This window comes from Cricetulus griseus, chromosome 6 (assembly GCF_003668045.3).
Source record: "Cricetulus griseus strain 17A/GY chromosome 6, alternate assembly CriGri-PICRH-1.0, whole genome shotgun sequence".
Classification (NCBI taxonomy): Eukaryota; Metazoa; Chordata; class Mammalia; order Rodentia; family Cricetidae; genus Cricetulus; species Cricetulus griseus.
Genome location: NC_048599.1, coordinates 93,049,150 through 93,063,631, shown reverse-complemented (window position 1 = coordinate 93,063,631; position 14,482 = coordinate 93,049,150). Strand labels below are relative to the sequence as shown.

The 14,482-nt window shown below is 34.4% G+C and overlaps 1 protein-coding gene across 1 annotated transcript in view; it reads left to right on the top strand.

The window, feature by feature from the left end:
- Znf804a (zinc finger protein 804A) overlaps positions 1-14,247 on the top strand; it is a 217,548-nt gene extending 203,301 nt beyond the window's left edge. Inside the window, exons 3-4 of the mRNA XM_027420067.2 lie at positions 8,435-8,565; positions 11,034-14,247. Coding sequence (XP_027275868.2) covers positions 8,435-8,565; positions 11,034-14,247 — 3,345 coding nt within the window. The remainder of the gene's footprint in view (positions 1-8,434; positions 8,566-11,033) is intronic.
- Positions 14,248-14,482: the final 235 nt, after the last annotated feature.

The window sequence follows — 14,482 nt, the reverse complement described above, 5'->3', positions numbered from 1 at the left end:
TGTCTCTGTCTCTTATAGCATTGGAATACTGGGATTACATATGTGTACCTCTGCATCTGTAGTTTTAATGTGAATTCTGCAAATAAAACTCATGTCATTAGGCTTATATTGCAAGCAGTTTTACTCTTTGAGCCATTTTATTGGCTCTTTTTCATAATATTTTACTGACTTTGTTGGTAACATATTGTAATTTCTTGTCTTATATTTCTATTTTAATTATACTTTGCTAATAATCATAAGTTAACAAACATGTTTCTGATGAAATATCTACTTTAGGAAGCAGTTTGTACATTGCTTTTCTTACTGAGCATTATTTATGATTCTTGTTTTGAAGAAATTGAAAAACTTTCTAGGAGCTATCTTTAATAAAATCCAAATTATTCAGAAGAAAATTGATTCTGAATAAAATAAATTTGTAAGTGTAATAATCTCATAAGTGACCTTTGTACCAATATGTTATTGAACATCAGAATTTTAGTTGTTAATTACTCCCATATATAATTGTCCTACTATTTATAAAACAATTATCTCAAAATATATTTAACAATACTTCTAACACCTATAGAAATGAATATTTCTGTTTTTATATTTTCTTTATGTGGTAAAAATGGTTTACAATAAAGTAAAGTTAATTATAGTTTAAATTTAGAGTCACCTGAGAAAGTTGGACAGTGGTGGCACATGTCTTTAGTTTGCAGAGGCAGACTTATCTGGTCTACACACACACACACACACACACACACACACACACACACACACACACACACACACACAAAGAACACCAAAAAAAAAACAAACATATTTTTCCAGGGTCTTATGTAGGTCCACTTATTATTTCTCTTTTTTGAAGCATTCCAGATGCCCAGGGTTCTAAGGAAAGTTGAAGTCTTTAGAGAGATTACTCTTTCATCACTTCTAATGATGTTTGCATCCTTCTGCAATTTAGAAGATACACACAAGCAAAAAAGCATTTTTCTGAATCAAAAACAAGTCTTTAAAAGTTGTCTAATGGGAATGAGGAGAGTAGAATTGAAAATGGACAGATTTCACTTTTTGATATATCTTCTCCAGACCCAAAAAGAAAAAACTAAAGAATCATTGCAAAGAGTCATTGGTCTGGTGTGAGCAAGGACCTGGTCTCCGAAATTGAGACCATGGGAGCTATCCCCATTTCCCATCTGACTGACCAACACTACATCTGTCGAGGCCTGGGGCCCAGACTCAGGGTGTGGCTTGGCCTGACCAAACATCTACCTGGTCTATGACCTGCTGGAGCAGGTGAAGGGAACTATAGAATACCCAAACCTGCATGATCTCCATAACAGGGAAGCAGCTGGGTATCCAGGAAATGGCCTAGGAGGGGACCAGCTTCACAAGAGTTTAGTCCTTTTAATGAAAGAATTGGACTCAAAAGGAAGCTTGATGTCAGTTATTTACAGTTTAAAAGAAAAAACATCAGGGCATACAAGCTATAAATCTAGGCAGCTTCCTGGAGGAGGAAGATAGAGACAAGGAAGAAAGAAAATAATGTCTTTTGTAAGTAGGCATATGGGAGAAAGAAAGTGGCATACATAATCTTATTGATAAATACTGAGAAATTCCAGTGCCCAGGACATCAAGGCCAGGCTTTGAGAGATATCTGAAAGAAGAAAAAAAGGAGATTTGGTAAAACAAAGAAAAAACGATAAATTAATGTTTTTCAGAATGACTCAGAAAAGCAGACGAGTTTATCACAGCTGCAGGGGTTCAGCTCCATGAGTGACTACATGGAGAATAGATTTTCTTGGAGGGAAAAGCATGTTTTCTTCAGGAAAAGTGATTATTCTGCCCATCTCCTCAGCATTTATTAAGGTGAACTGGCTTTCCTGAGTAGTGTTCTTTTGCCCAGGTAGCCGGCCAAGCCTAGTGGATGTTAGGTGTCAGAGGGAAATCCCTTCCATATCTGTTTAGTGTTGGTGGTATATAATTGAATGCAGAGTAGACACATGGTATTGTTTACCACATTTTGAAAAATAATATCTATAGAAATTTCTGGTTGATTTAATCAGTGTTATTAGACATACCGATTTCTGTTGAGTGTTCAAAGGTCTTGTAAATATCTCAATGATGTAGTTACTACAATTATTAGGATGAACATATGCTGAGAAATAATTCTTCTTAATGTTATATAATCCAGTCTTTGAGATTAAGTTTAAATTTTAGATTCTGTTCTTAGACAACTAAAAATGGTAATAAGAAAATAACCAAATATTGTTCAATTGATAATGTAAAATTATTTTTACCTTATGAAGATATATACATTGATATGTACATTGTGTATATTTTTATACTATTTCAATATATATAACTACTTTGTTATACTCTACAATATTAGTATGCTCTTTTTTAAAAAGTGACATTATAATCCAAGAATATGAAATATTTTAATTCTTAACATTGTTGACAAAAGATGCATAATATACATTTATAAAGTTGAGTCATAAATCAACCATCCTTCATTTTTTACTCATTCAAGTGGCTTGTGTCTTTTGAAAGTAACCATGTCCATGTCTCTTACAATCAAGTTTCTATTGCTCTCACTCTACTACTGAAGATCTTATCCAGATTTTTGTTAGCAAATTTTCAAAGCCTACTATTGTAAGAGGAAGTTAATCACAGCCATCCTGTGCCAATTCAATTTGATAAGCATTCATAAGCACTTACAATGCAGGAGACACTTCTTACCCAGCACTTAAGAAAATGAACTCAATAGTTGAAAAATCAGTTTTAGACAGAACACACACTGATTGCCAAGACTTTTATATTAGAATTAAAATGAGGTTTTATCCACAAAGAGAACCTTGAGTTAATAGAATCTAAAGAATGAGAGGCCTTGGGGAAAGATATTGTTCAGATCTGATATGCCATTAAGAGATTAGATGCTATAAAAGCTGCCAGGAGAAAAGTCCAAGTGATACACATTCATGGTAGTAATGGGAAATGAAATTTAAAAAAAAAAGACTTCTACAGTATCACTCAGCATAATGCCATTGATTAAATAATGACTAGAAGGAAATTGCACCTTGAAGTCTGATAACATCCACTAGAATACCATCTCTGAAAAAAATGTATTTGCTAACATTTTAATAGATCACTCGGCACTGCACGGTGTATTTCAAGAATGCTAAATTGATTTAGGAAATGGAGACGCTGATTCTTTGATGCTATTACTTCTCTTTGAGGCTATTACTACTCTATAAGATAAAAAAGCATACTTAGATTTTTAAAAAGCCACTGAAACAGTTTTTGATGGAAAGAGCTCTCTTAAATTCAATGCAAGGCTCAAAATTTTGGAAAGAGTAACAGTGGATAATACAATAACAGTGAAATATGAAACTATTTGCTGATGTATGGAAGGAAACAAGTAATGGGTTTACTTATAAAAGAGAAAACACTTGAAGCTGTTTTTACTAATACTCTAAATGGATATTTTATTTCATACTTACTAGTTCTATCCTAAAAGATGTTACTGGAAGCATGTCATAGAAGACAAATGCTGGAGAAAATTTTAAATATCATTTAAGAAGAAATACATCCAAAAAGAACACCAAAGGAGGACACATCTAGAAAATAGAAATATATTTTACTTAACTACAAATAAACGGAAACTCAAATTTAGCTTTTTATTTTCAAATTAAATAATTAGTTCAAGACTTTCACTATTGTTAAATTATAGAATTTAAGGCTGAAAATTTTTAATTCCTTATTCTCTTATTTTAGGAGCTAGATCTTTGCCAAACCCTAACAACAGAGAATATAGCTGGTTACCCTGTTGAAATCACAATTCAGCGGTGGTCGTTACAGAGAATCAATGCTAAAGTATAGGAAATGAAATTTTCTTCCTTAAAAATAAAAGGAAGGAAGGAAGGAAGGAAGGAAGGAAGGAAGGAAGGAAGGAAGGAAGGAAGGAAGGAAAATAGAGTCCTACAGTTCAGTGACTTTTGCTGACAATTCTGTTAGTGGCGATTCAATATAATTCTATTAATGGAACAGAAGATTGTGTATGTTTACACTGGCCTCAATTTATAATGAGCCTTCGGGAACATCAAATTAGAATATTCATTCCGTGTGAAAAATCTATATTCATTGGCACTCTCTAGAGAGAAACAATGCCCACATCATACATGGGACAAAGTGTGTGTGTGTGTGTGTGTGTGTGTGTGTGTGTGTGTGATAGAGAGAGGCAATATGATAGACAGATAGATTATAGATAGAGATAGATAGATAGATAGATAGATAGATAGATAGATAGATAGATAGAAATTTTATAGCTGCGTTTCCAAAGCAAAATGTACAACAGTGTTTGCCATTCCTGTATCCTTTGCATGGTCTGAGGGACTTGGATTTGACTGGCAATTTGAAGGAATGAATAAAACACAAAAACACAAGGACAGAAAATCTGGGGATGGGATGGATTTGACTCTGTGCTGGTGAACCCACAGTACCGCATAAGCTCAGGGTGTTTATTATATAGAGTTGAATAAGGAGGTGGGGTTATTCTATACAGATGAACAAGAAGGAGAGTTGTTACATATAGATAAACAAGGAGGCAGGGTCTGTGGAGTACAGCTGAATCAAGAAGGCAGATAATCAATCTCTGTAGGGAAGCAATCTTCAGGCTGAGAACATCCAGGGGAAGAAAGCTATGATAGACATTTTCTATAACCACTATCAATACCAGCACATGGACCAGAAGGGAAAATTGTGACATTTCACTATGAACATTTCTGCCGTTTTGCTCTGGACTTGGTTCGTGTAGTGGGATGGGGGAGAAAGGCCTTGCAATTTCTTTAGGGTTCTGGTGTTTGAGCCCTTGTCACAGTCATGCCCCTATCAGACAATACACATTCACTCAGGATTGCATATATTCCTGGCTTCTTCTGCTCACCACACATTGTTTGATATTTAATCCACTGGAAAGTGTTACAAACATCAGCAAATAGCTTGAATCTCCCAGAATGCAGCATTGACCTATTTAGAAATTATAACTGCATCACATGCACCATGTCCACAGTGTGTCTTCTACAAATTGGCACTCTTTGCATTTTTCCATTAACTAAGAGCCCAGGAGCATAGGTGCTACCAAGAGATTATGAACAAGACAGATTTGTGATCAAATGGACAAGGCCTGTAATTGGCTGTGATTGTATTCTGCCTATTCTATCTGCTTCAAGGAATGTCTTATTTATTTGCTTATGAAATAAAGCTGTAGGTTTTTTTTTTCCTCACCTCCTACAAATCCTTGCTCTGATGTTGTCATTGTAATAAACACTCTCATGGTGAAAATGCTAAAGATTAATTCCTAATTAGTCATACCTCATACAATAAACTTCATTGGCAATGGAACCTTTGATTTATTTCTCAGTGATAAAATTCATAAAGCAGATTCATATATCTTAAAATATATGAGACTCTATGTTAGTGAAATTGAGAAGAGTCATCATTATTGACTCTGAAGAAGTTGTCATCTTATAAGGCAATTTCTGAAAAGGTTCTAGAAGACATTAGCTGCTTAAAATGCTTTTTTCCCCTAGGAAATATCTAGAATTATTTTACTAGTTCTATAACTTAGAAGAACATGCATTGTATAAATTAATTTGCAGAACTCTAAAAGAGATTTTCCCAATCATGTTTCCAAATGAAAACAATCTTACTGAAGAAATGGCATGTATACTAAAAGCTAATAAGTGTGAGCTATTTTAAGGTGTTGAATTTGTACTGAAACCAAAGTTTTAAAATAAAAGTACCTTCTCTAATCACTGTATTTAAAACAGTTAATTCACTAACCATATCCCTAGAAACCTTAATTTCAACCACATCAAGTTGCATTTCAGAAACTACTATAAGGTGCAAATAAAATTTTTGTGTGCTCCAGTATTTCTCCCTCTTGACCACAATAAAAATATGAAAGGAAAAAGTTAATTTTCCCTTGTCACAGATATTTAAAATATGCTTAGAATAACACTTGCACAAGAGAGGACACCTACAGAAATTTAAATCAATTCATTACAGCTACCTCAGTCAGTCCTGAAAGATGGACAGCTTGAATAGCAATACCAGGAAAATTGAGAGTTACATCATCGTATATGAAGATTCTAAGAAATTCTGATTTCTCTTCAATTGTATTTTGATTTGTAATGATTCTGGACAAGCCTATCTAATTTTCTTAGCTTCAATCTTTGCTTCCAAAAGTAAGCAAAAAAAAAGAGAAAATTTGTGAACATAGGTATTATTGTAAGAATCAATAAAGTAATATTTCCTTAAGGAATTTTAGGGAGAAATAGCAGATATAACTGGAGAAATACTGAAGTTCCATATGGTTATGAAAATGATTCAACCTTCCTTTTAGACATTACAACATAGCATTATTGGCTGTCAAATTAAAAACTTAGAAAACTGCTACTCAACAATAGATAAAGTACAAACTTGAATATGGATTTGAAAGAGTATAAAAATCATTTATGTTCTGTGTAGCTGTTTGGAAAGTACTAAACCCGTAAAAAAGGAGGACTTGATCAATTTGACTCCAGAATTTGCACACTCATGAAATTATCTGGTGGTGAACATGTGTATGAAGCATGAATAAAATATTTATTAAGGTTTTGTTTGAAATTTGAAAAAGTTGTTAGTGACAGTGTAAACAAACTTTTAGTCTTACATAATGTAAAATTTCCTATTTTGGTCATAACCCATCCTCCCTCTGTCACTGGAAGCATTGTTCTTTTATCTTTTTCATGAGATTTAAAATTACTAGTTCACCCTCTTTCATGATATGTATACTATTAATTATACATCCATTTATGTATTATGCATACTTAGTATAATAGTTTGTTACATATGTAAAATTAACTTTTTACTAAGGATTTTACTTAAAGTAATAAAAATCTCTATTCTACTCTTTGCTGGTTGGAGTCTTAAATATACTTCACTTTTAAGAACTGGAAATGGCCTAGACTACTGATTTCTAAAATTGAGCAGTACATTGTCATTAGCCTATATTCTGATTTTATACTAGAAACAAGTTAATGCATCTTGTAATTATAGTTGCTGTGTCAGTCATATAGAAACAGTGGTATCAAAATCTTTGTGACAAAGCTTTACAATGTAACATTCATTACAAGGTTCAACTAAAATCTAAATTTAATACTACAAGAACTCCATCTGAAGAAATAGACTATTACCAATGGGAAAACTGAAAAATGTTTGTGTTATTTAACTAATACTAAAGAATAAAATGCAGAAATAAAGGATTATATAAAGGGTTATATAAATGTGTATACCTGCCTGTAAAATTCATTAACAAATATAATCAGAAGCCCCTTGAGCCTGATTCTGTTTGCATCCCTCAAGTGTTGATGTTATATGATCTTGTATAGATTAAATTAAAAGTTAGTCTGTGACAAATACTAGTTCAACAGAGTGAATATTTTTGAAATATATAAATGTATATGTATAATTATTGATTCAGATAATGCAATTAATTTACCTAAAGTTTAATAAATATTTATTGAGTGGACCTTTTGTATACAACACTGACAACAAATGTCAACATTTGTTGACATTTTATTCAACAACATCATAAAAATATAGTGATATCATTCCTTGTTCTCTAATCCTACTCTGAAAATATGACTCTTCATGATTTTAGCACATCAAAAACCATTGAGAAGAATGCTATTTCAATCATTTTTATAACCATGCATTATCTCATTGAGTAAACAGAGTTAAAATAACCAAGAATGAACCCCTTTGATAGTCCTTCAATAACTTCATACATGTGAATACTTATTGTTACTCTTCAAGTGTGTTTGCATTTTTTCTAGCATTCAACTTAGAAAACAATCTCCTTCACTACCAATAAAAGTGTTCAACATAATAATTTCAAAAAATAGAATTTTCTATAAGATCTTGATTTGGAGAAAGTGTCTGATATTTGAGAAGAACTATTTAAAAATATCACATCAATAGAAATCATTTGCTTTAGTTTTTATGGCATTTAATTCTAGTAAGAGGACATTCAAATAAAAGAGGTTTTATTTTATAACCAAAATCCATTAATGTATTGAATTTGTTTGAAGCTTAGGGGCTTTAAAACATCTCCAGTGCATCATCTAAGTTAAGCAAACATACTCAAAAGATAACAATCAATAAGAAGAGAAGGAGGGCTGCAATTTCAATATACCTAAAGCTCAGATGCAACTTTTACTGTAAAGTAATTACATGGTTGGGCATCTTTACAAGCCAATGTGGAAGAAAATATTTATGTTAGAAATGCATTTTGATTGATGGTGTTTTCCTTTGATGAAGTCAATGTATTGAAAAATGCCTGCAACGACATACCTTTAAAGTTGCTCTAGACTTAGATATTACTAATTATTTCCATATATTTTAATAGAGGCTCAAAGAACTGAAACAGAGAGAATTTGCTCGAAATGTAGCATCTAAATCCAGGAAGGATGAGAAAAAACAGGAAAAGGCACTCCAACGTCTTCACAAGCTGGCTGAGCTAAGAAAGGAAACTGTGTGGTGAGTCTATAATGAAATGTTAACTCTCCTTAAAATACACCTAAAAACATAGCTGCAGGAGTTAGAAATAAAGGGCACGAATCTATTTATTTCAGTATATAGAAAAAGGCATGCATGTTTGCATGGCCTTCTGCAGAAGTAAAGAGTAATTTCAATCTCATTCAAACACCTGTTTAATGCACATTTCACTAAAACTCACAAATTACTGTAATCTTGGCCTATAAAAGTAAATTTTGCATCAGTAGAGGCTTGTATCTAAGCCATCTTAATTGAAAGCTGTCCCATTTCTTCATGAAATTCAAACCATTCGACTGAGGATGAGAGCATAGCACTATCTCCTGACTCTTGGCAAAAAGAGTTTTTGAGAAGATCATACTTTATTTTTTAAATGATAATTTGGAGAACCTTTCTTTGAAATTACTTTTAAATTTGAAAAAGAGAGGTCAGGATGATATTGCACACTTCAGAAGCAACTCAAAATTAGTTTCCCTGTGAATAAACTATAGCTGGACTGTTAGAAGTTCACAGCTCTTAAACTTTGACCTGCTTCTCAGAGTGAGCAGCTGTTAGATGTGAACAGAGTCATAATTCAGACCTCACAAGCTCAGCTAGGGCAATGCTATTAAAAGAAGATCACTTGTAAAGTGCCCTTCTTTCTCTTAACAAATGAAGTCTCTCTTGTTACTGTCTATAGCAAAGATTTCATGCTGAATTAATTTCTTATGGAATATTATTATGAAATATTTTGACTAATAAAACACTTTTAGGAATTCAAGTTTTAAAATGTAAAACAATATGAGTGACTTTTTAAAAAATACTACATGGAAATATTTGAAGAAATTGCTGTTCAACTATAGTAATGAGATCTGTTTAATGTTGTATGTAGCATTGGATGCAAAGTGATGCAGGTTAAAGCTACACAGACTCATGGGACCTACTTACTGTATAATACAATGATCTAGAAATAGAATTTGACACATAGCTTCTGATATTTAGAAATCTGTATTTATAATATACCAACAATGTCTATATTACTTACCCTCATTAAAACATTCAATGTACAATATTTTTCATCAGACACACACAGGTGCACACTCACACACACACACATACACACACACAACATCTCAATTAGTTTTGTGTATAAGAAAGTAGCAATGTCAGGTGACCAGATGGACATTGTGTTAGTGATTTTAAAGATCTGTTATAATATTTGGTATTTAAAATTCCTTTAAAATAAACAGTTAGGAAGGAATGGAATTTCTCTTAAGATAATTGAAAATATAAAGGTAAGGTGTAGGGATTTCCTTTATTATATGAAGGCCATATAGTTCTTTTAAATCAAAACCCATTATTTATGACAGACATACTGTCAAATACAGATGGAATGTAATTCATATTTTAGATAAATAATATTCTATCCTGTGGGACTACATATTATAACATAACTTACAACTTCAAAGTAATTAACAACTCAAAAGAGCCATAGCTCTTGTCTAGCTAGCTTAGCTGACAGCATAGTGTTGGCACAAAAACAGACTTGATGAAATTTGGCTAAAGGGAATCATCCAACCAAATTCTCTGCCTTTCTAAAATCTTTATTAAGGTGCTGTTTGTTTGTTTGTTTGTTTGTTTTCTTCTATTTCCTTGGTATCTCTTTGATAGGATCAATAGTTAAAATTATTGTAATTAGGCAGAGGGGGACAGGAGAAAGAGAGACAGGGTGAACTTGGACTGGTATATAAAATGAAAACTTTTTAAATAAGAAATAATTTTACTGTAGAGAAGTTTATAGCATTCCATGAAAAGGCCATTGGGGTAGAAAAAGTTGATTGGGAAGCAAATAATGTCCTGTAAATTGTTTACACCTGTGTAGAGCATTCCTAGACAATAACTCCAGGTTACCCCAATGGCCAGCAGCAAAATGATACTAAAACATGGTAACAGTAACTGTACCCTATGAAATAACTTTATAACACTCATTGAAATTACAAATTCATAACAGTTGGTGAATTTGAGAATAGGCCCATCAATAGTCAGACATGAACTGAAAGGAAAACTTTGAGGATGCCCATACTCATTGCTGAACTGTCTGCTTTCCTCTGTGTAGCCTCTTGTCCCCACCAGCGTCCTATGAATACTTCAAATCCAATGGGTGCACAAATCATCGTGGTTAAAATAAGCAGAGCATGAGAAGAAATAAAAAAAAGCAGCGACTGGTGAGAGGGACTTGAGTTATTGTGAGGTACACAGTTTTGATGTGGACAGCAAGTGCATTAAAGATCATGGAATAGAGAAAGGAATCAGAATACATTATCTGCATTTATAAGTATCAAACAACAACATTAACCAATAAAAGTTAAAAAGGATTTTCAAAAGAAATGTAATTATATCTCTAAGAAATTAGTCATTGAATAGCTTTCTATTTAATTCTCCTATTAACTTTTACCCTCCTACCCATTTTACAGTGCTCCTGGAAGTGGCCCCATGTTCAAGTCAACAACTGTTACTGTGAGAGAAAATCTCAATGAAGTTTCCCAAAGAGAGACTATAGATTCAGTTAATAACCAGCAAGATTTGATTCATAGTGAAGAGAAAGGGAAAGATGTCACTAAGGTTTCTTCAGAAATGGAAAGTGCAAGTAACTGCACAGCAAATAATTGCCAGCTTGGGGATCAAGCTCAGGGTATCCACAGACATAGAATTGGCTTTTCCTTTGCATTTCCAAAGAAAGCCTCTGTGAAGCTGGAGTCTTCAGCTGCAGCCTTCTCTGAATACAGTGATGAGTCCTCAGTGGAGAAAGAATTCGGCAGGAAAACAAGATTTGTCCCCAGCCCTTGTCATCTTCAGCTATCATCACCAACATGTGAGCTTCTAGGTTCTGAAGACAAAGCTAACTCCTTTCATCCTCCAGAGGTCATGAATACTGACAAAACAACTGCTCAAATTGAAGAGATGAAAGAAGTTGCTAATGAAAAAAATACATTGCTGACTTCCCTTTGCCAACTTCAACTCCCTGTATGTTCTGATGCAGATACGTGCCAAAATTCAGCACCATTTGAAGATCAAATAGCAATGGTAGATGTTATTGATAATAAGGATGTACCTGTGAGTAAAAACAGCCCTGACTTCATAGGAAAGAATCCCACTGTGCCTAATGACTACACACCAGCACAAACAACCACAGAGGAAAACGCTAAGATTAGTGATGTGGTCAAAACAGAAACCGGAAATAAAATTAGTCATGAGCCTTTGGCACCTTCAAATACTGCAGAGGAAAACATAAGGCTGCAAAAAAGACCAGATTTGTGTAAAAGACAACGTGATCCATTTGTACCTGTACTTAATAAACTGGGATCTACAGTGCTTCAATGGCCATCAGAAATGCTTATTTATACAACTACAGAGCCATCAATATCTTATAGCTGTAATCCGCTCTGTTTTGACTTCAAGTCAACTAAATTAAACAACAATCAAAATAAAAATAATCTGACCTTAAAAGACCTTAATTCTCAACAGAAGGAGGACTTCTGCAAGAGGCCAGATGCTGATTGCAACAATGTACCAACTGAAGGTGTCACAGATGATGAAATTAGCAGTAATAAAAATGATCACACTAAAGTTACTGCTCTTCAGGCTGCTCACATTCTGTCTAATAGTTATGATTTAGAACAAAATGACAATGTGGGTGAAAGGTATAAAGGTAATTCCTGTATGAAAAGAAAAACAAACAAATACAATTTTACTAGAAATCAAATTAAACAAGATAGTCTAAATGAGAAATACAACAAAATCAGGTTGAAGGAGACTCGTGAACACTGGTTCCATAAAAGTAGAAGGAAGAAAAAAAGAAGAAAGTTATGTCATCATTATCATGGGGAGACAACCAAAGAACCTGAGAGTTACTGCAAAGCAGAAATGGATAGGTGGTACACTGATGAGACAAGGAAGGGTCCACAGGAACCAGTTTCTGAAAGGCAGCAAATGAGTCCAGAGCAATGGTCAGATGTACATCAGCTACCTGATGAAAGACCCAATGCAGCATCTATGAATTTAAGTGAAAATGAAGAAATGAATACAACATGGAATACTGAATCTAACAATGATGCTATAAGTTCTCAAAACTGTGAAGGAAAAGACACAATAGATGTAAATGGACAAGCAAATCTACCCATGAAACATCCTGGGAAACAAAATTTAACATATTCCAGAACTTACTGCTGTTGGAAAGCCAGAACATCAAGCTATCAAGGGGATGACAGATGCTTAGTTCCTCAAAGTGATACGACAGGCCACAGTCAGAATCAGCCTATGAAAAGAGGTTACAATTCTCTCATGAGTGAAGCAGAAGGATTCCATCGGAAACGCAGACAACACTCATGTTCTTACTCGTCAGGTGAAAGTTTAGATCAGCAGAATTACTTAGCAGAAGAATATTTGAAGCCATCAAGTGCTTCAGTCACTCCCTGCAAGCCAAAGAAGAAACGAAGAAGAAAAAGAAGTAGATTCCACATTGGGGGTAGAACTTTGAAAAGCAAGGACAATTCAGATTATTCCATAAAGAGCAGTTCTTCTTTGAGTCCTCTGGGTGGCTTAGTAAAGGAAGACAAAAAAGAGGAAATAAAACCACAAGAAAATATAAGTATTGAAAATAACTCAGAGCAAACAGAGCAAGCAGAAAACAAAATTATGTTACATCCTTACAACCCACTTCCTTCTGAAAGCAGTAGCAAAGTTGAGCATTCAACAGCGCAAACTACTCCATCTAATGAATCATCGACTTCCAATGATCTTACTACATCTGTGCATGTAGCAAGGACCCCGTCAAATGACTCAAATGACAATAACTTGCTTGAGCACAATCTAAGAAACGAGACTACAAACAGCAATGAAAAGCATATTCCTTTCAAGGTGCCTAATACTGAAAGGAACTTCAGAAATTCACAGACTAAATCATACATTTGTCGTTATGAACTGGCTGAGACTATTCCCCAGGGAAAGATGAAGGAGACATCAACAGAATGGCTCTGTTACAATTCTGGAATCCTTAGCACACAACCACCAATACAGTTCAAGGAAGCACATGTCAGTGGGCACACCTTTGTAACAACAGAGCAAATCCTGGCTCCATTAGCTTTACCAGAGCAAACATTATTGATTCCACTAGAAAACCATGACAAGTTAAAACATCTACCATGCGAGGTCTACCAGCACATTATTCAGCCAAATGTGCTGGCCAACAAGGTCAAATTCACCTTTCCTCCTGCTCCCCTGCCTCCTCCTAGCACTGCTGTGCAGCCTTTGCCTTTGCAGCGGCCCTTTTGTTCTACCTCTGTTACCACTATCCATCACACTGTTTTACAGCATCATGCTGCAGCTGCTGCAGCCGCAGCCGCAGCTGCAGCCGCAGGAACCTTCAAAGTGCTTCAGCCACACCAACAGCTTCTTCCCCAAGTCCCAGCTCTCGCCAGAACATCTATACCTCAGATCTCGGTAGGAACTGTAGGACCTAGGCTTTGTCCTGGCAGTCAGCCAACTTTGGTTGCTTCTCCTCAGATGCCAATCATCCCTGCATCAGTTCTTCACCCCACCCACTTGGCTTTCCCACCTCTACCCCATGCACTTTTTCCTTCATTGCTTTCAACACATCCAACTGTCATTCCTCTGCAGCCCCTCTTCTAGTCACCACCATAAAGGGAAAGAACATATATATAAATATATATATATACAAATATGAGTAGGTGTTTATCTATGTTCATAATTGGCTATTTAACTGACAGAATAAACTGGCCAAAGCTGGCCTGATTGATTTCAAATCATTTACTGTAAGTGTAATGATGCTAATAAATTATTAAAATTTCTGATATATAATATTATTAAAGCACTGAATAGTTTGAGAATCAATACAATATATGCT